Source organism: Pseudonaja textilis, chromosome 8, assembly GCF_049901715.1.
Source record: "Pseudonaja textilis isolate UNSWEBS1 chromosome 8, rPseTex1.2, whole genome shotgun sequence".
Lineage (NCBI taxonomy): Eukaryota > Metazoa > Chordata > Lepidosauria > Squamata > Elapidae > Pseudonaja > Pseudonaja textilis.
Genome location: NC_141997.1, coordinates 53,283,607 through 53,306,002, shown reverse-complemented (window position 1 = coordinate 53,306,002; position 22,396 = coordinate 53,283,607). Strand labels below are relative to the sequence as shown.

The 22,396-nt window shown below is 44.0% G+C and overlaps 2 protein-coding genes across 6 annotated transcripts; one reads left to right on the top strand and one right to left on the bottom strand.

The window, feature by feature from the left end:
* Positions 1–693: 693 nt before the first annotated feature.
* On the top strand, positions 694–13,671 carry ZNF488 (zinc finger protein 488). 5 transcript variants are annotated; one of them, XR_015744483.1, is made up of 3 exons: positions 694–1,102; positions 2,193–2,243; positions 3,345–3,532. XR_015744483.1 is itself a non-coding variant. In XM_087938136.1 (2 exons), the coding sequence occupies exon 2, from the start codon at positions 10,968–10,970 to the stop codon at positions 11,970–11,972; it is 1,005 nt and encodes a 334-aa protein (XP_087794262.1). In that variant the 5' UTR covers positions 694–1,102; positions 10,860–10,967; the 3' UTR covers positions 11,973–13,671. The 5 variants fall into 5 exon arrangements, 4 of the variants coding, with proteins under 4 accessions (XP_087794262.1, XP_087794260.1, XP_026576277.1 ...); XM_087938136.1 differs by lacking the exons at positions 2,193–2,243; positions 3,345–3,532 and adding an exon at positions 10,860–13,671; XM_087938134.1 differs by lacking the exons at positions 694–1,102; positions 2,193–2,243; positions 3,345–3,532 and adding exons at positions 8,561–9,984; positions 10,860–13,671.
* Positions 13,403–21,772, bottom strand: RBP3 (retinol binding protein 3). Its single transcript, XM_026720483.2, has 4 exons — positions 18,631–21,772; positions 16,989–17,179; positions 15,196–15,338; positions 13,403–14,632 (listed from the first exon to the last, which is right to left on the bottom strand). The coding sequence occupies exons 1-4, from the start codon at positions 21,676–21,678 to the stop codon at positions 14,307–14,309; spliced, it is 3,708 nt and encodes a 1,235-aa protein (XP_026576268.2). The 5' UTR covers positions 21,679–21,772; the 3' UTR covers positions 13,403–14,306.
* Positions 21,773–22,396: the final 624 nt, after the last annotated feature.

The window sequence follows — 22,396 nt, the reverse complement described above, 5'->3', positions numbered from 1 at the left end:
AAAATCCCCACTGGTTCATATTCATATTCATATGAACTGGTTCATATTCATAACAGTTGCAAATGTCCCGACGTCACACAATCACCTTTTATGGTCTTTTGACAAGCAGAGTGAACGGGAAAGCCAAATTCCCTTAACTAATTTTGTTATATCTGGGAGGACGGTTCAAGAACAGAGGCAAGACTCAGATAGTAACTAAAGATCTTTATTTGTGACTTCAGATCTGAGCAACTAACCCCAGCCTCAGCAGCCCCTTATATAGGGCTGGCTGCAGCTAGGCAGCCAATGAAGGCAATTTGAGTTTGCCGCTCTTGGCAGGGCCAATTGCGGCAGCCCGTTTACTGGCCAATCGCATCAGTCTTTGGCGACCAATCACGATCGGCTTTCAGCGGGCCAATCAGATTTGCAGGCTACGAGCCTGCTAGTCCGGAACAAATTTAATAACTGCCATGATACACTTAACAATTATGGCAAGAAAGGTCATAAAATGGGGCAAAATTCACTTAAAAACTCTCACTTAGTGACAGAAATGATGTGCTAAATTGTAAGTTGAGGACCAACTGTATTTCTCTATCTCTACACAAGTGGTAGGACAGAGGCAAAAGCCCCGTTGCTGTAGCTGCCCATTCGCTTGCCCCCCCATTCCCCAGGGCCCTCCTTCCACTTCTGCCTGCCGCCCTCATCCGCCCACTTGGCTGCCTCCCCTTCCAGAGAGCCTGAGCAGCTGAGGCAGAGAGAGTAGCAGGAGCCCGTGGTGGGATTCTACAGGTTCTATCCGATCCTATAGAACCCCTTGTTAACTTTCTAAGCAGTTTGAAGAACCGATAGTTAGAAGCAATCTCCTTTTGTTTTTTTCCACCCTTATTACATTCTTGCCAATACGCCTAGACTTCCTGTATCTGGAGCTTTTGGGGCATGACGTTCTTAAAGGGGAAGGATTGTTTTAAGATTTTTACACTACAGTTGGGAGGAAATACTTCCCTGGACGATCAGCACTTTGAAGAAATAATTGAATAATAAAGCAAAGTTTTTAGTGACAGGGAGCCAAGATGAGTGACATTCAGCAAGGCTTCTGGCCAGCTAGAAAGATTGACATTCAAACGTGAGTTTACATAACCTTTCTGAGTTTTGGTCTAAAACTAGTTTTTGGTGAAGGTTAATTCTGTGCTTGGTGACGTTTAATCCTGTGTTTATTGATGGGATAGTTTTCCCTATTCAGCTTCAACAACCAACAGCTACTGTTGTGATTTAATTATTTGTATTGTGTTTGAATTTTTTTCTTGCCTCATGGTTTCTTTTTCTATCTGGGGAGGGGGTCTTCCTTCACTGCTTTAATACTATATGGCACTGTCCTTTTGGGGTATACTTCCAAGAGGCAGGATGCAAGCTTGGCACTGATATCTTTTACTGCCTTTCTGGGGGCATATGACCTTTCCTTAAATCTGGATGATTTCCTTAGGATATCTTGTGAAGTGAGAAAGACCAGCTGCTATTTTTAAGTGTTGGAAATGGATCTAAGGATTGCTTTTCCTTAGATGGTTAGGGTTAGGGTTGGGGTTGGGGGGTTGGAGGTTGGGGTTGGGGGTTGGAGGTTGGGTTAGGGTTAGGGTTAGGGTTAAATAACTAGATACAGCAGAAGAGAACAGAAAGAACTGGACAAAAGACCTTAAAATAAAAATAGAACAAATGTGACAAAAGAAAGAAAAGATACCAATAATATTAGTACCAATTATAATAATAGGCACCTGAGGCAGAATCGCAAAACAAATGAAGCACCATGGGAAGACCATCAGCACTGGCGATTTCCTCATCAGTCAATTGCAAAAGGCTGCTTTATATCTTGTGACGAGGAGGTCTGTGACACCATCAAACATCTATCTAGCTGAGTTCCCTTGGGAAGGACTCAACAGGCAGACAAAAATGCCAAATCCAGTCTGAACATCTGGCTGTGCGAAAACCTCTCTCTGTATGTGATGATATCCAAATCAAACAAAATGTTAAAAAGTTATGATATTTATGTAGTTACTGGCCAAGCACATCTAAATTATATTAAAGTAATCAGAATCTCTTTTCAGTCCCCAAGAAATGTCACAACTTTTGAGTGCTCCGATGTTTGGGAATTGAAACTTGAAAAATTTGACACTCCCTAAGTTACAATCACCATCATTTTAGCCATTGCCTATTCACTGCAGGATGAAGGCCTCTTCTGTTTCCAACCAATATCCCCATTAAAGGAATAGCAGGTTAGTTCAAAGAAAAATAGTTATTTATGTGAAAAGGATCACTGCTGGGAAGGTAGTGTGGAAAGGGAACTTCATGAGGACAGTGGTGACACCCAAGCAGGAAAAGCCCAAAGGGAACATCAGGCCAGCTATAAAACAAACTTGCATAGGAAAAGAGATTTAATAAAAGGTATTGAAAGAAGCCCCCTAGACAAAAGCCAAGTAATTAAGAAAGCTAGGGAAACAAGAAAAAGAAATCCCTTACAAACAAAAGGTCATGCCAAATCAGCAAAACAAATAGACAAAAGATACGAAATAAATTCCATAGCAGACAGGAGATTGCCACCAAACAAATATAAGAAAACATTAGGATGAAACTGATAATCCAATCAAACCACCCCGCGGAGTTTACCCTCTGGCGGAAATGAAGACAACCCCCTGACAGGATTTAAAACATTAAGAAATACAAACACAAGCACTCACACACAAAAGGAGAAAAGGTATAAAAATCAGGAGTTTATTATACAAAGATGGCTAGCCCCAGGAACGCAGACTTCTTGCTCTCTCTTGCCTTCCTGAAGAATAAACCAGCTTCCAAGCAGTTGTCTCTGTCTGTGTCCTTGTACTGGAGCACTCCCAGCAGGAAAACCGAATCCTTAGAAGAAAGGCATTTTCCAGCTTTTCAACAGTAGGTATCAGCTAGGATTTGAACCTCAGTCTCCCCCACCCAAAGGAATGCTATAGTAACCGCTATTCTATGCAGCCATCTGCTCTTCTCACCCCCTTAAGAGGAGCATGGAGTGCTGGTGCTTTTGCTACTACTCTGCCCTTCGCAGTTTGCTTTGGAGATTTCCAGTGTGGCAATCCTGGGGGCAGGCAGGGTGGGGGAGGGAGACACGGTCAGCACATTGTCCTCCCTTTTTGTCTTAACAGTAAAACCTCATTGCGGAAAATACTATTTTATCTTCTTTCCTTCTTTTCTGCAATTTGGTGGAAACTATTACAACAAAATCTTTCTTTCCTCTTTCTCTTCCTGTTGGCTAACGTTCATTTTACTTGAACATTAATCAAATTCCTGTTATTATTTCATTTGTCAATGTGTTCATAAAATTTTTCTTCCAGGCATTAAAGGCATTTATATGGAGTGACATCTTTCAAAAGCAATGAGGTGAATCCAAATTCAGGGCTATTAGATTGTGACAAAACATTTGATGGCTATATTTTGTGTACCAGCTATGCCAAAAATCATTTGCAATACAGATCCATAAATTATTTCCACTGAATGCTTTTAATGAAAGAATTAAAAACAAGCACCAGATATTACTTGCAAATATAATCATTGCTTTTAGATATATGTCCAGCTCACATGTGAATTTCTCAATGATTTCTGTGATAGAGCAAGAATTCTTAAGATCATTTTTAGAGCTGTCATTAGGCCCTGTTTAAAGGAGAAAAGGGAATCTTCCACGTGGACGCTCCCATTGTTTGCTTTCCTATCATGGTCACAGTCCGCATCTTTGTCTTCAAAGACACACGGCTTGTGGGTCTGGAGTCTATCCAAGATGGACAGGTATTGTCTTTGAGGAAAGGACTGCACTTTCCCCAGAGAACCGGCACAATCTCCCCGCCCAAAAAACAACACAACAGCTGTGGCCTGCCCAAAGAGAGGCCCCAGACTACACACACTGAGATTTGAGGAAGAGGAAGACACAAAACTGGTAGATGTTGCGGGAAGAAAAAAACTTGTCCTCCCACTGAAAGATTTCAGAAGACATGATTATTGTGGGGGTTTTGTTGCACACACAGGAACATTTTGCAAAGTAAAAAGAGACAATTCATATTCCACTCCTTTAAATAAGCAGCCTTGGAGACCGAGTCTGAGGATCCATTGATGATTTTGGAAAGGCTATAGACATTTTAGTTTGGTTTGGTTTGGTTTGGTTTGGTTTGGTTTAGTTTAGTTTAGTTTAGTTTAGTTTAGTTTAGTTTAGTTTAGTTTCCTTTCCTTTCCTTTTTCCTTTGCTTTTTACTTTACTTTCCTTTCCTTTTTCCTTTGCTTTTTACTTTCCTTTCCTTTCCTTTAACTTTACTGTCATTGCATCTCGTACAACGAAATTAAATACCATCTTCAGTGTACATTAGGACTATGAAAATAAAACACAAACACACATCCTTCACATTCTATACATTGAATTGAAAACCCCTGATATTGCATGAATATTGCACTATGCAGTAGAATTCAAAAGAGTTCCTGCCCTGGGATAGAAGCTGTTTTTCAGCCTGTTTGTCCTTATTTTTATTATTATCCTGTACTGTCTGCCAAATGCTAATAGTTCAAAAAAAGGGGTTCCCAGGATGAGATGGATCTTTGAGAATGTTTTGAATTTTCTTAAGGCAGCGGGAGCTATAAAGCTCTTCCAAATAGGGGAGAAGGCAACCAATGATTTCTGGGCAATGATGTTAACCCTCTAGAGCACTGTCCTATCTGCCACTATGCAACTGGCAAACCATACAGAGATGCAGTAGGTTAAGATACTCTCTATGATGCAGCAGTAGAAGGTCATCAGCAGTTTTCCATCCAGTTATCGTTTTCTGAGAAGTCCCAGGTATTATACTAATCTCTGTTGGGCCCTTTTGACCAGGGCTGCAATGTGGGCACCCAGGTCAGGTCCTCTTTTAGGGTAACACCCAGAAACTTAAAACTGGCCACTTGTTCCACTCGGTCTCCATTGATAAGCAAGGGCTGGAGGTCTGATCTGCTCTTTCTATAGTCTACTATAAGCTTCTTGGTCTTATTGGTGTTGAGGACCAAGTTATTGTCTCCACACCACGAAAGCAACCAGTCCACCTCATCTCGGTAGGCAGACTCATCCCCCCCGGAGATAAGTCCCATCACTGTTGTATCGCCTGCAAATTTAGTAATAGTATTACTAACGTGAGTGGGAATGCGGTCATGCACATAAAGAGTATAGAGTAAGGGACTCAACACGCAACCCTGTGGTGTACCAGTGTTAAGAATACAGGCTGAAGAGGTATGATTACCTAATCTGATCCTCTGTGAGCGGCCAGACAGGAAATCCATAATCCCAAAACAGATTGAATGAGAGAGTCCAAGGTCCAGAAGTTTAGACACTAGTCTACTTAATAAATGGTACTGTTTCCCCCCTCCACAGTATCTATTTTTGTGATGGGGAAGGGGGACAGAGAGAAAGAGGCTGAAAGTGCCTTTTTGCAAAAATGATCTTTTCCCCTATTGTTTAGGGAGCCATACACACCTCAACTGAGCAGCATTTTTTTTTTTGCATGCAATGTTCCTGCTTTGTCATGTCAGAATAAAGATGGCTGCATGAAATGCCTAAGAGCCATGGCCAGGCGGAGACATTTCTCAATTAGAGCAGACGCATGGCCTGGTTTAATCGCTCTCTTCATGCATTCCTTACAGACAAGACCTCACCTGTGCCCCTGCCTCAGTCTCACCTGCCAATACAGCTGCCAGCAATCTGAGCCACTGTTTTAACACAAGAGCTCATGTACCTCATGCTGCCTGACAGCTGGTGCTCCAGAGGTGCTTCACGCATATATGAATGGAGCATGCAATTATGTGGGATTCAAGGGTTGCTATGTGCTTGTTGAAATGGGATGAAATCTGAACTTGTTGAATTAGGAGCTAGGTATCTGTAGGAGATATTGGTGGATGTTGTATGCAATCTGGATTAAAATCTTTTGAAGTATAACAGAATACGAGAGTTGGAAGGGACCTTGGAGCTTTCTAGTCCAACCCCCTGTTGAGGCAGGAAACCCTCTACCATTTCAGACAAATGGCTGACTGTCCAGTCTGTTCTTTAAAAAACTCCAGTGTTGGAGCACCCACAAGTTCTGGTGGCAAGCAGTTCCACTGACTAATTGTTCTCACTGTCAGGAAATTTCTCCTTAGTTCTGGGTTGCTTTTCTCCTAGATTAGTTTCCATCTGTTGAATAGTTCAGAACTGGAGCAGCTGCACAAGGGATTTGGTATTTTCTTTATTTTTTTCCAGCTCTCTAGTACTTGCAAATTGCATCATCGGGCAGAAAATTGTCAAACTATAACAGTGCAATTTTCCTTTTGTAAAAGGATTGAAATCCGTTTGAAACTTTTTAACACACACGTTAAGAAGTCCAAACCTGCCCAGGAATTGCAAGGTCCTGTTATTGGGGAAAGGAGTCCTTTGCAGCCTCTTTATTCCCGGGTTGACCCAGCTGGGCTGCACCTGTGATCCTGCTACCAGAGGAGACTCTGGATTCTGGATCTGGATTTGGGTCAGGAGGAGACAAGGCCTTTCCCACAGGAGGGAAGGAAAAGAGGCTGTCGCGGGAGAAGAGAACATGTTCAGCCCAAGGCTGGCCCGTCGAATGCATGGCCCTGCTGGACCCTGCTGGAGGCAGCGACTGTTTCAGAGGGTGAGCAAAACAGGCAGGAGGCAGGATTGGCTGTGAAACTCAGCAGTCACACCAAATCCCACCCTCCGACCAGTAGCTGAGAGGTGCCCAAATTCCTGCAGAAAAGCCCAGAAAATGCCAGCCAGCAGACCTGAAGGGCTAAAAGGTTGCTGATAGTGAGATCTGAATGTCTTTGCTCCTCAACTGATATAAGGGAAAGGAGGGGAGGCAATAATTATAGAAACTCACATAAATATGAAGAAACCCACAGGATAAGCAAGCTTAATTTTGCTGCTCTGCTTGCATGGGGAGAACATAATTGATTCAGTGGTTTTTCTGCTGCTTCTTGATTGTTTCCAAAAAATGTCTATGCTGCATTTTCACCACCAGATAGGGAGAATGTTGAGAGGAGAACTAAGTGATGGGCACAGCCAAATGCTCTTAATACTATCCACTGGGCCTTAGAGTTAACAGAAAAGCTTACCTGATGTTATGCCCCAGGAATGAGGCTGTTGAATGTGCTGCCCTTACAACTTGAACACAGGGCAAGATATAAGAAGAACTGATGAATTCCCTGGTTTAATTTTCCCTCCCAGTGAGTGTCATAACAATCAACCATTCTCCTTAATGTACAGTGGGGCAGGACTACATGAGGTAAGGGAGGGAGGTGCTTTAAAGGGCTCTTTTAACCACCATTGAGGTTGCAAGCATTGTGGGCGTTTCTCCCCCCCCCCTTTACACAGTGTGCCCCTCCTCCACATCTCTGACTAATCATTTGGGGGTTGACAAGAGTTGAAGCAGAAGGAAGCAACCAGTAACAAGCCATCTTCAACTGGTGCTAATTGGGCAGCAGCATGATCAAAAGCAAGCAGCCCTTGGAGTGGGCCAAGCAGCATGCCCAAATCAAATCGTAATAGCAATAGCACTTTGACTTATATACCGCTTTACAGAGCTTTACAGCCCCCTCTAAGCAGTTAACAGAGTCAGCTTCTTGCCCCCAACAATTTGGGTCCTCATTTTACCCACCTCGGAAGGATGGAAGGCTGAGTCAACCTTGACCCTGGTGTGATTTGAACTACCAAATGCAGGCAGCCGGCAGGCAGCAAAAGTAGCCTGCAGTACTGCATTCTAACCACTGAGCCACAGCAACAAGAAGAAGGAGGATGGCCAATTAAACCCTTCGCCAGCAGAAGCCACATGCACTAAGCACTTGTAACGGGCTCAAAGACAAAACCACCAACAGAGCCCATCTGCCTTTCGGGCTTGCCTCAATGTCTCTGCACAAGAGAGGAGCACTTGCAAGCAATTGGGCAGCAACAGACGTGGGCAGAAGGTCTTGAGGATGGGATGAAACCCACTGTCGGGCTTCACTGATTGTGCCAGCCACCTAATAGGGAGTGGGAGATGAGTCTCCGAATCTGCGCCTCCTACCCGACTAGCTGTTCCCCTCGATGAAACAACATGGGACTGTTGGCTGTTCCAGTTACAGCACATAACGAGGTGGATCCATTGCAAGTTCCTGCCGAACTATCTTTAATTGCAGGGCGTAAGGATTGTATTGCATTCCACAGATGATGGGGGGAACTCATCTTATTGTGGTTTCCTTTTCTTTGGCTTATGAGTCAGCACTTTGGAGTTGGGTGTGTTCTGGGCATCGGATATAGTTGTGATTAGGATTGCGGGGTGGCGGCGTGTGGGGTTAATTAGTTAGGCGGATGCTAGTTTGGGAATGGGAAGGGGATGGGGCATAAAAGGCGCTGAGAGGCGTTCACTCTCAGCGCTGGCTTTGCTCGGGATTGCTGTTGTTTGCCCACTGGGAGAAAACAATCTGCAATAAACTACTTTTCACCTAACCTGAGTAAATGTGTTTGTTGACTGAGTTTCCGGATTTCCGAAATAGGGTTTACACCCACAAATGGAAGATACAGCTAGAGGGATTTATATTATTTAAAAGGAACAGACCAAAGAAAAGAGGAGGTGAGGTTGTACTATATATAAGAAATAACTACCTCTCTACAAAAATAGAGCACAATACTGATGAAAACTGCCTTGAATGCATTTTGGTCAATATAATGGTGGAGGCGGGGGTGGGGGGTGGGGGGGGGGAAATAACATTGTCATAGGCGTGCACTATATAGGCCACCCAACCAAACAGAGGAAATAGATGAACCTTTTGTTAGTCAGTAGGAAGTACATGACAATAATAAGGGGGTGGGGGCTTCAACTATCCTGACATCAACTGGAAGGCAAACTCTGCACCAAGTGGAAGGTTCCTGACAAACCTAGCAGGCAACTTTATCTCCCCCAAAGTAGAGAAGGGATCAGCAATATTGGACTTAATTATCTCTAACAGAGATTAGATGATAGAAGAGGTTGAAGCTACAGAAACTTTGGGGTGGGGGTGGGGGTTGGAGTGACCATGCAATATTGGAGGCTGAACATTAGGCAAGCACAAGCAATACAACGAAGTCAAACTAGAGCCGCTGCTCCCGAAGGCTCCGGTACTTTGGAAAGCCCCACGGGGAGAGATCCGGGGCCGCTGCACCGGGAATAGGCACGGAGGCCCGGAACTCTCGCGAACGGAAGCGGCAAGGCAGCGGGAAGCCGCACCGCGGCGACGACTCAGGCTCCGCAGGGCGACTTTCGAGGCCGCGAGGGCTTCGGCCCACTCCTCCACCTGGACTGCCACACCCGAGGAGAAGCGCTCCGCCGCAAAACTTTCCTGGCCGCCCTCTGACGCCGGGCCGCGGGGGCTTCTCGACCAGGGGCGCCTGATCCCGCGCCCCTGCCCTCCCGCTTCTGCCTTCCGGCTGTTCCTCTTTCGGCAGGGCTGGGACTGGAGCTCCGCGCTCCCTCCCTTGTCACACACGACGGCGCGAAGCTCGCGGCTGCCTGCCTTGTTTAGTCCAGACCGAGTCCTCCCCGCCCCTCCCTCGCCCGGCTCTCCGCTCCCACGCGCGTGGCGGGCGCTCCTCGGCGGCGCACTCGGCGGGTCCACCTGCGCAGGACGGAGCGGCCTCTCCTCCGCAGGTAGGGCGCGGGCAAAGTCGTGCCTGCCAGGCGAGCGGCGGCAGGGGCCGGGTCGCGCTCTCCGCTTTCCCGCCGCTGGCATGCCTGGAAGCCAGGACCCGCGGCGGAGCGGCTGCTAGAGAGCCCGGAGGAGGTGGGACGCGAGGCTGCGGGGCGGGGGCTGCGCAGGTGGGCCGGGGCGGTACGAAAGGAGCCGGTCGCCCGGGCAGGATCGGCTGGGGAACGGGAGACGGGGAGGTGGAGAAGCCGAGCGCCTCCCGGACTCCGGCAGCGCGTCCGCCGCTCCTCTCCCGCGGCCCCGCAGCCCTGTTTCGCGGTTAGTGGGCCGGTCGTTCTCTCGACTCAACCCGCCTCGTAGGGTTCTTGTGCAGGGAAAATAAGGGGCCGGAGTGTTAGCTATGTTTGCCGCCTTGAGTTATATACTCTATGAAAAAGTCGGATAAAATCATAATAAAACTAACCCCAGTTGCTGACATTCTGCTCTTGAGTCTTAACATTGCGTGATTTTTGTATTAGCCCTTCTTGTGATTTCATTTTTTTCCTGAAAATATGTTTGTATTCATCATGACAGCAGCAGATTGTCTGCTGCCCTGAATTCTTCCAAGGAGAACTTCCATCCAGAAGGTTGAGTTTTCTGTTTCTCCCTTTTTTTCTGCCGACATCTGTGGTCAAAACTTCATTATCTTCCTTCCCCTCTATTCCTTTCTCTTCCCCACCCCACCCAAGGATGGATCAGCGGGTGCAGGAAACACAACACTAGTGCAAGGCTTTACATTTGAGTCTAAAAATGTGTTTGGAAGTGCAGGGGACAGGGGCTGTATGTGTGGGGAGAGGAGGCTTCACGCAAATGCCCCCCCCCCTTTTATAGGCTTTTATTATGCATTAGATTTTTTTTAAATGTTGTAAGCTATCCAGAGTCACTTATGTCTGTGCTGGGCAGCTATATATACATCTGTTTAATAAAAAGATAGTAAAAATAAACGTTGCCTCCCGGTGCATGAGGAGTATGAGATGTTTGTCCCTGCAGCAACCAGCCTTTGCTCAGGGTCTCCGGAGAGACGGTTGTAATGGTTTTGCAAAACAGAGTGTTAATCTAGGCCATCAAGGGTCCTTCTTGGTTTGATTACTAAATTTTTCCAGACAGACGAGAGTCTGTTCCAATCATTATTTGTTTGACTTCTCTCGTTCTAGAACTCGATATGTCCAGACTTCAAGAAAGTCTCCTAGGGCCACCTTGCTCATTTCTTCTGCTTTCTGAAGAATAGAGTTCAGCTCGGAATAAAACACCTTCTCCCAAGGATGGTGAAAAGCAGATTTATGGAACAATCTACAAACTTCCATGGTCTGTCCAGGGACTTGGAATTTAGAATGGTAGCTTCCTTTGAGGGGAGGAGAATGAACAGCCATGAAACAGAGAGCTGTTGGAACACGAAATCTGCATTATTTGAGAAGGCAAATTGTCTACAGGAGAAAGCAGTGTACAGCGAGATCAGGGATAGAAAAACTGGGGAGCACATATTAAGGGAACCCTGCTGGACATTTGGTGCCAGGAAACATTGGTTAGTGAAGGGAGTGCTGCAACAGAAGGAGAGTGCCTTCACCGAAGTGAGGAGGTCTGTGGAGAAAGTCAAAGAAGCAGAACAAGGAAACAGGAAGGCCGGTTTGGACAAAGCTGCAGTACAGTCTTCCCCTGGCAGCGCATTCTCCTTTGTGCGGCCGAACAGCATCCCAGGGGAACCCAAAAGTGCTTTCAGCAAACCAGCCAAGTGCTGGGAAGACGGAGGGGCTCTGGCTGCTTTTCGACCTCTGAAGGGTATCAAGGAAGGAAGCCCAAGGAAATTGTCGGAATGCATCGGTGCCACTGACCTCACGCCGTACGGTGGCCACCTCGCTTCTGGATTCCTGGTAAGTGATTCAGATGGTTTCCAGCTGCTGTCGGCTAACCTCATCCGGAGCAGCCCGTTCCCTTTCTCTTCAGCCCCGTGGCCAAAGGAAGCAGGTGAGCAGACGCAGGCCACCCCTGCTTCCAGCTGCAGCCTTCCCTCCTCTGCCTCCTGGGCTCTGCTGCCTCCCACTTTCTCCCCTCTCGGTGTGGCAGCCCAGAACTGGTGTGCAAAGTGCAGCCTCTCCTTCCACATGACATCGGACCTCGTGCTGCACATGCGTTCCCATCACAAAAAGGTCGAGGTCTCGAAAGAAACCCAAAGGAAAAGGAGGCAGGAGGAAAAGCTGGCCTGTCCCGTTTGCCAGGAATACTTTCGAGAAAGACATCATTTATCTCGACATATGACTTCACACAACTAGCCTGCAGATTTAATGGATCTCTACTTGTTGGATATGTTTGTGTGCACAAGTTGATTGAATTCCATTGTGGTTTTACTGTATTTAACCAGAATCTTCAAAAGGCAGCCTTTTGTAGAAGTGTTCAGAAGAAGTGTAATTACATGAGCTCCAGATAGCTCAAGTTCTGAAAATGAAACTGCAAATATGCTTATAAGGAAATAAACAGTAACATGTTAAGAGAAAAGTTTTGCTTTCTGCAGATCCATTTTCTTCACCCTAAACTATGAAAATGTTGATAACAATTTTTTTTCTTTAGTAATTTGAAGCAGCAACTTTTTCCATGTCAGAGCCATTGTGGAATGAAATTCTTCCCTAGCCTAGGATTGAAGTAAAGGATATAATTCATTTTAAGTTAAGCTTGATTCCTGGTGACTATCCAAGCAAATCCATATAATTTTCCTGAAGTGATAAAATGGCCTTCTTCAGTTGTGTGCTGCAGTGCTGCTGCACCAGGCAGTGACAGGTGTGGGTGGGGGGTGGGGGTTGTATCTCAGAAAAGACTGGTGAGGATGGAAGTGCCAGCTTCCCAGTTCACACCCACATGTCTGCAAGCTTTCAAACGAGACCGCAGTGATTAGAATAAGAGAAGCAGGAGGCATCCATTTAGGGGATCAAATCCAGTGCAGGAGTCCAAATTAAACCACTACCAACAAGTATCTAATTTTTCAGCCACATCATATTGTGGATTTTGGATAGCCCTGGTAGCATAAAAGTTCAAAGTTACCTCTGAATTGGTGATAGCTTGCCTCCAAGTACCAATTTCAGGGAGCCATTTTATCTCCTCAAATTATATTTAAGAACCAGTTTGAGTTTCAATATTCTTAATATAAACATGGACATAATGGTTTTGCTCCATATGTGTTTCTACTATCAAGATTGTAAAGAAATTTGTTCTAACAGAACTCTGAAACAAAATTGTACAACAATTGGTAAAAGGTATTCAATGGCCAAATACTAATGCAAAGTCCTTTTATTTGTGTTTGATCTTACAATTTCTGCTTTGTTTAAACTTCCAAAATGTAACTGACATTTGTTCTGAGGCATGACAAGCTAAGAATTCCTCCATAGCCTCTTGAAGTGACATCAACTTTATTTGCTACAAAAATGGGTATATTGCATCATTTATATTGCACTATACATAAATATATGTTGCACTAGCCAATTTGGTTAGTGGTTAAGCATCAGGCTAGAAAGCAGAGTTTGCTCTGACTGTTATATACAAATAATAAACATGTTGCTAAAATGTATAAACTTGTGTTGAAATTTGAGACAGAAAAATAAATATACTGTATAATAAAATGGGTTAATTTTTTTGGTTAAAATATACAAATGGAACAATGGGAAAATGGACACAAACGCATAGGCTAATTCAGAAATTTTAAAGGCTAAAGTATGGTTGAAACCAAAGGCTTTTATTTTGGAACTAATGGATACGCAGCTAGAAAAAAAGACTCAGAATGACAACTGCAGCGAGATTATTAGATGCTCAAAAACGGTCAGTATTGGCAAGATATGAAGTTGAACATGAAAGATGAATTTGTACTTACGGTCATTTTTGTATGTAAATGTGGAAACCTGGAATCATGTTGTTCACTAAAAAGATATGTTTTTAAAATGTGGAAAACTGAAATAAAATTTTACTTAACACCCCCCCCCCCCCCGACAGTTTCAGCACTACCCATTAAAGGAAGGGATGGTTGGCAAAGGTGGTTGGACTTTCAGAGATGGCTACATCGACTTCCTTGCTCAGAGAAATGACCCCATCTGCATCTGGGGCTGACTGGACACCTCTGACGGAGGTTTTGCATGACACAGAAAAATGCACTTATGATTTGTGGTTTTGATGATTAGAAAAAAATAGATAATAGAAAAAAGTTAGCTTTTCTTTTTTCAACTAGAGGTAACTGCATAACTGTATTTGTATTTGCGGCAAAGAATATCAGAGGCTGCCTCTTTCTATTCCTTTTTCTTTTTTTCCTACAATTTGTTTTTTCTTAATCTATATTAGTTATTGTTAGTTTGTATTTTCTCTTTGAAACTTAATATATATATATATATATATATTGTAAGGATTTGGGGATTTCAAGTTATATTCTGAAACACAGTCTGAAATTAGGAGGATGGATAAATACTTCTTGCTTTCCTCTTTCTCCTTCTGTATTTTAACTATGATAGAAGACTTGGAATGATGTGTTGTCTGGCATGAATGCAACACCAAAATTTTAGCCTCGGGGGAAGAGAAAGGAACCGGTTGTCCTTTTGCCTTGATGCGAACTCTTGGTTTGACCTGCTAAGCTAACTCAAACTATGGAGGTGAGAGGCAAGGATCTCTTTGGCTTGGATGAGGGATTTTTCAGTGGGAACTGCCACGTGGGGATCCACTCCTATGCCCTCCCAAGAGTCCCCAGAAGAAATGGTGGATCTAGAAGTTGGGATGGTGACATAGAGGCTGGTCCCATCCACCTGAAGTGTCTGAGGGGGGAGGCAACCCCCGCTGGTCTTTTGTCCGACGATCAAGGCTCTGCCCAGCCTCTTCATGATGGACACGAATTGTTCTGCAGTCCCAGCAGTCGCAGAGCTGGTAAGAATGATCACGCTCTTCCCAGAGCCATATCTTTGACCTTGAAGAGACAGGAGAAGATTCAGAAAACCGCCCATGGTCTCACCGGACAGTAAACTTGATCAGAACCCATATTAAAATGAGCGTCCCTCTATGAATTCATAGAATGAGAATACATACTGTGATGCATACACTGTACAAGGCAGGGTTCCTCAACCTTTAAGACATATGGACTTCTAGATTTCCCCAGCTAGTTAATATGTATGCATGTATGTATGGTATTCAGCTTTGTTCGGGTATTTTCCCACGTCATTATAGTTGTGCTTTTAATGACGTGGGAAAATACCCGAACAAAGCTGAATACCATACATATAGATACCCACGAAAACTTAAAACATACGCACACACATACACACACACAGAGGAAGTCCTCAACTTACCACCATTTGTTTAGTGACTGTTCAAAGTTACAATGTCACTGAAAAAAAGTGACAACCATTCTTCTCTCTTACAACCGTTACAGCATCTTTGCCATAGTTTAACATTGGATAATGTTCTAACTTTAGCCATAATGTGCAGTAAGTAAAGAGAAATTATGACATCCACAACTTCAGATGCTGTTACCTAAAAGTTGGGAAGAAGTCCAAAGTTCACTGGTAGTATTATTTGGTCTGTAGTAGACTTTGTCCAGTAGAACTGGATGTCCTTCATCAAAGAAGTAAGAGCACAGAGTTGCTACAGCAGAGATGGGCCCTCCAGTGTTGTACCTAGTGAGGCATGGAAGAGAAGTAGGCATTGATGAGGAAACCTGACATTAGGCACCCCTACATTACCACAACTTCTTGTCTCTGGTCCCCCCAAAGCAGTTTGAAAATGATCCACAATTAAATCTTGAAATGCTCAGAACAAAAATGTCTTAACTGCTATAAGTGGCAGCCATAAACCCCTCGCGCCAGACAGAAAATTCTAACTCTTTGATTCCATTTAACAGTCATGAATTTTTCTAGCCCGGATCTCATAACCCAACTCCAGTTAAAAGATAAATCAGCTGTTTGTTTCACACTTCCCCATACCTGTTCTTATGCTGATTTTTTTAAAAAAAATTGTCTACTTATATATTTAAAAAAGCCATGTCGCAGTTAACCTAGAAAGATTTGAAATCCTGGAGTGCAGGACAAAGCAAGATTTTTGTGGTCTGTCTAGAAACTCTACAAAACCACAGCACTTAATAAAAAGTAATTAGTTTTATTATTCCAATATTGTTTTGGGAGAAATAAATTGTCAGATTTCAGATGATGTCATGGGAACCCAAAGGGCCCCAACTAGTTATGAATGGCTGCAACATCCTTATGAGAAAACACCAAGACATTCTGAAGTCTAGTAAAATAGAATGATAGAACTCTTTATTGGCCCAGTGTGGTTGGACACACAAGGAAGTAGCTGAACAAGATGTGCTAGGGATGTAGCGCTTTTCATGCACCCAGACAAAAGGCCTAGAAGGAGATACGGCTCCTACAATTCAACCTATGTTTCATATTGATAAGAAGGCTTTCTAGAAACCTGCTGTATGACATCAGATATCCTGATTGTGCTGGGTTTGTGCTTTGTGAAGTACTGCAATTTCATTGAGGAAAACATTGCAGCATCTTCCCACTGATTTATTTCAAATTCAGGAGATTGGAGCTTCTGTACCTCGATCACACATATTTTGGGGTAGATCCAAAGGTGGGCTTCAAAAATTTTAGCAAAGGGTTGCTTGTGGGCATGGCCCTGGTGGGCATGGCCTAGTCGGCCTCCTGCACCATGGTGGGGGTGGGGGTGGTTGCCCTCCCTGGACTCTAGAGGCTTTCCTTGAGCCTCCGGGAGGGCAAAAACGGCCTCCCCAGAGGGTCTCTGGAAGCCGGAAACGGACCCATTCCTGGCCTTCCCGAACTTCTGGGAGGCCCATTTTTCGCCCTTCCCGAGCATCTGTGCACCCTGCACTTACCTTCATCCAAAACGGGCCACATGGGGACTCCTGGAAGGGGAGGGGAGGGGCGGGCAGGGCCAGCCAGGAGTGGGATTTGGGGGTTCTCCAAACTGCACAGAATCTTAGCTAGGGGCTCTCCCGAAACCCCTGGGAACCCCCCAGCAGCCCAGCCCTGGGTAAATCCCAAGAGGTCAAACTTTGGATATATTGTCATTATGCCCTCTATCCCGGTATCCAACCTCCATCCTTGCATTTATCTTGAAGGGTGGATAAATACATTTCCTCCTGCAAGGAACACATAGCTCATAATCTGGTCGGTGATGGCTTCTCAAGATATACTGCATTGTGTTGGGCCCAGGAATTAAATTTGACAAATACCTTTGTAGCAAAGCATATATTTTGGAAGTTTTATCTTCATTGCTTATTCTACTTAGGGCAGATTATTTACCTCATGTCGATGATTAGTGCGTTAGTGTGGACAACCTTCTTCCAGATCTGTTCCACCATCAGCTCAGAGAATTGAGGCCAAAGCTCACTCTCCCCAAATGTATCAAATCTGAGGTAACCAACATTATTCTCAAACACTTTGGTTTGGAATGAAAACTTAATGTGGTCTTCTAACGTATTTGAGGAAGGAATCTGAAATATTTTTTAAAAAATAAGTAAGTAATTTTCAAGAATAACATAAGAAATATGAGAATCCACCTTGCATTAAAATAATACATCTTGCAGCTAGACAGTTGGGATGATCAGGACTGAAACCTTACTCAAATTAGTCAACATTCCTCAATCAACATTTATTTGTTTATTTGATTTATTTGATTTGTCAAACACTTACAATATAATAGAAATAAGAATAAACATAAGTATAAATACATGAAATAGGTACAAATAATTGGGGACAATAGGACAGGGACGGTAGGCACGAATGTGCACTTATGCACAGCCCGCTGAAGTCGTACTTCCTGCAATCAAGTTTGGAGTGGTTTACATTAAGTTTATATCTGTTGTGTGCTCTTGTGTTGTGGTTAAAGCTGAAATATTCATTAACTGGTAAGACATCGTAAGAGATAATTTTATGTACTCTGCTTAAGTCCAATCTTAGCCGGCGTAGTTCAAGGTTGCCTAAGCCTAGAATCTGGTGGTGTAGGGTATTCTGTTGAGAGGAGTGTAGTACTCTTATTGTAAAATACTTCTGGACTCGCTCAATTGTATTTATGTCTGATATACAGTGCAGATTCCAGACAGCGGAGCTGTATTCAAGTATTGGTCAAGCAAAGGTTTTGAATGCTCTAGTATATAACATCATAGCACTATGACAAGAATAAATAAATAAGTCAATGGAAATCACGGGAACTAAAGTTTATCTGCTTAATGTCCTTTCTAATTTCATTTTAATGAAATGATTATCAGGAACTAGTCATACTGGGCCTTCTGAGACAAGTCTGTTAAAATTATTTTATAATTTTTAAAATATTTTATTTATAGTAAGCATGCTGCTTGATTATAAACAAAATCAGAATGTAGTACTATACCAACCCGTTAAGCTGTGTGCACATAATTTTAATTTATAGCTCAGTTAAGCACCAGCATAACACCAGTAAAGTTGCAAATTGAAAAATACATTTTAAAATGTGAGATAAAATATTAATAACACAATGAGAGTCCTAGGACAAAACTATAGAGTGGTTACCCATTATCAGTATCTAAAATATTACATCTTTACACTCAAGATTATAAGTGAATATTATAAGTGTGAGAAAAATTAGAAAAGGCTGCATCATTGCCAATCTATAATTAGAGTAAAAGTGAAACTGAATTCCTAGTTTTCATTTTTCTAAAAAATTAAAGACATAAAGACAAAAATGAAAACTACCTAGGGAAAGCAATAATAAGTTAATGTAACCAAACACAGTAAACTAAGTAATATGAACTGAGCTGTTACGGTGTAAAGTCAGGAGCGTGCTACTTGAACGAATCCAGTTCTTGAGGCAAGTCCAAAGGAATTTATCCCATCATAGTAAATATTAACTCTCTATTCACACAGTTTTTAGGTCAGCGGCTAATGAAACAAGCTAATGGGCACTTACTTGCATGGGCATGATCCCTTGAATATGGTTGCTCAGGTGCTCAGGAACGTGGGTTATTTTCAAGTGTTTATCTCCAGAAAGAGCTTTTAGGTCAGCTGTAATTTTTTCAGCAAGCTTCATTTCACAATTGATCTTCTGGTACATGTCTCTTTTGGCATCATCCGAAAGTTTGTCTGCCACCAGAGCCCCAACATCAGCAAAAGCGTAGTTGTCAGCCACCAGTTTGGCCACCGTCTGCAAAATGCTGGGGAGGTTGGAGCGCAAAGCAATGATGTTCAGGGCGGAAGTCATAGCTTCTGAAGCCTGTTTGGTGACATGCGGCTGTACGCCAGAGAGGCTCCACACTTTGCCCGTGATGGGGCTCAGCATCACCTTGCTGGGGATGGAAGCATACAAGGGGCTGCTGCCCAAGTGGTAAACGTTTGCGGACAGTGAGCCCCCCAATGTGGGCTCCCCAATGACTGTGGCCCGATTGAGATCCTTCAGAGAGCGAGCAAAGGCTTCTGCTGCCAATCCACTCACGTGGCTAATTAAGATATAGATATCCTTCACCGAGCCATATCGTTTGCCAGAGAGATGTGGTAAAGTCCACACCTTCATGCTTTGAGTGGTGTTGCGGTCAAAGAGCGTGTAAAGATGCTGCTGGGGCTCACTGTCAAAGAAATAGGAACAAAAGATGGGCACCGCGGTGGAATAACTGCCCGTGTTGTAGCGCATGTCAACAATCATAGCATCTGTGGTCACAAGCTTGTCCCAAATGTGCAACAGTTGGGGTCCAATGGCCTTCACCATCTCTGCTTCAGCCATCAGGTCAAAACGCAGATATCCAACATTGCCAGGCAAAATGTCTGCTTTGAACAGATCCTCAATTATGTAGCGGATCTCCTCTGAAGTCAAAGTCTTGTTGGGGAGCTGTTCCTGTAAGAAAGATTCGACATGGTTGTAAGATATATGCAACTGGTGATCCCCAGAAGCTTCTTGAAGGTCAGTGGTCAACTGCAAGGCAAGCATTTCAAAATCCACTGCTGTGCGATAGCCTCCTTGAGCCAGCTTGGAGTTTAGCATGCTTCTTGCCTGCGTGGCCACCTCTGGAATGGCGTAATGCGCTTCAAGCAACAGCCCGAGTTCCTCAATCAGTGCTCCCATCTCTCTGTGGAACCCCAACAGTTCTTGGGCTTTCTCCAAGGCCTCATTGGCCAGCACGATGGCATCAGGCACCACTTCGCCATCCAGCCAATATTCACCATGGCGGTCAATTAGGGTGATGAATGGCACATTGATAAAGAGGCTGCAGCCTTCCTCTTTTCTTGACCTGAGTATGCAGAAGGGGTGCGAGTGGGCCAGGCTTCCAGCAGTAATTTCACCAATGAGAGTTGCCCGGCCAAGGGATTGCATCAGGTAGGCAAACTCTTCTGCCGTTGTAGCTGTGAGGTAGCTGGTGAGTAAATAGATGCTGCGCTGTGTCCCATAGGGCTTGCCTAGCAGTTCAACTCTACTGTTGTAAACGTGGGTCTGGTTTGTGAGTCTGTTATAAGTGGTAAACAAATGCACAGGACCGGCCGAGGGATCTTGGAAGTAAGATAGTAAGACTGGTACAGCATCTGAAAATGGTCCACCCTGGTTGTAGCGCAGGTCAATGATCAAATAGTCCGTTGCCTGCAAAGGTTCCCAGACTTGATTGATGATATAGGGCTCCAGCTTGATCAGCACTCCAGCATCGGGAAACTGATCAAAACGCAGGTAACCCACATTTTCAGACAGCACCGACACTCTAAACACAGCAGCCAGGATTTGTTTGAGTTGTTCGCCATCCAGTAGCTCTATGTTCATGTCCATCGGCTCTTCAGCCGCCATAACTGTAGCCTCACCAGTTGTGGGAGTCCACAAGAAAAGTCGTGGGTCTTTGGAGATGCTTTGCAATTCAGTATTTAGTTTGAAAGCCAGATCTGTTTCTGACAGGATGGCTGAATAATCAAACACAGAGAGCTGTTGAAGTAATGCTGGCACCTGTTCAATTATTGAGTAATTGTTCTGCAAGATGTGCATCAAGCGACTGACGCTGTCAGGAATCGCTTTGCGAAAGGACAGAATGGCCAGGGCATCCCCTAGGGCTCGCTCTGCTGGAACGGCCACACTTGGCATCACCCCATTCAGTTCCCAGCCCTGGCCAAAGCCACTTAAGGGGCTCATAGAACATGACACAGGAATGGTCACGTAGAACTGGGAAGACCCAATTTGCAATTTCCGGAGGTCCAAGGAGCCACCCGCTGTCCTTTCGCCCACTATGATGGCCCTGTGCATTTGCTGCAGGATGTAAGCCATATCTTCGGCCACCCCAGAAGTGTGTTTACTGGTCAGCAAAACGACTTCCTTGTCCTTACCATATCTCATGCCCAGCATTTTTGGTAAAGTCCATATTTCCACAGTGCTATTAGAAGGCCGGTTGTAGACAGTGTCCACATGCAGCAGTTTGTCCTCACTGTACAAGTAGGAGATGATGAACGGAAGGCCCGATATCTTCCCTCCGGTGGTATAACGCAGGTCTAAGACCAGAGCTGATGTCTCCATCAAGGGCTTCCACATCTTTTCCACCAGGAAAGCACCAGTTTGCTGCATCATGTCCTCCCCGACGATGTAGTCTATTCTTAAGTAGCCTACATTGTCACCCAATACTTCAGATTTGACTGTGTGCTGGATAACCTCTAAAAGTGCTTCTAATGGTAGCGAAGCATCCGCTTCTTGCTCAGGGACTGCAGGAGCCAAAGCTTCATACGATACTACCAGGCGTGGGTCGTTCAAAGTTCCTTGAAGTCCAGCTGTCAGAGCTGTTGCCAAGATTTTAGGATTTGAGATATCCAAAGTCTCCCCACTCTTGATGGCTTGTTCAATGGCTTCCTGCATTCCCACCAGATTTTCTGGAAAACAATAATTGTCCAACAGAATCTTGGCCATGTCCAGCACCAGGGTGGAGTGTGAGACACTCTCAATATGGATGCTACCAAATATAAGTGCCATTCCAAACAATACATTTCTTCGTATTATTTTCATGCTGTTAGAAAAGTGCAAATGAATTCCAAATGATTTACAGACTGTGAGAAATGTAGATTCTTCCTACTTGGTCTCAGAAGTGAATATTAAATCAGAGAGACCGAATATCCATTTTAGCTGACAGTAATCTTTAAATCTGGTTCTAAGTCTTTAATCTTATTAAACTGGAGGGCATGTAGCAGGGTGCAGCTTTGTTCTGTAGTATAGCAACCTTATAGTCACCTTATGAAACCACTGCAACAGCCTTCAAATTGTGATTAGACCACTCAGTTATATTTTCAGAATGCTTCCGTTTACTAATTTATGAGTCAGATGCTGTCTACTAGAATCTGGATCAGACTGTATTGATTTTAAATAATTCATGTGACTAATCTGGATACCGTAAACAAAAATAAATTAATACAATTAGGTTGTTAGAATGTTTCAGTAAGCTGTTAAATCTGACTTTTAGATTAAAATGAATGTGTTGTTAGCTGTTTAAAATAATTAACAATCTTTATGTTCCAGTGACATAAAGGAGCCCTTGTAGTGCCTTATTTAGTAATACTGGGAGCCGCAAAAACACAAAGGTTCACACAAAACAAAAGCATCCTACATAGAACATTCATTTTGGTCATTGAAATTATCTTCGGCACTGGCAATTGTAAACTATCTTAACACATCTTTATAAGGGTGGAGGTTCGTTCTCCAAGCTTATGGGTTGGTTTTTGGACATTTC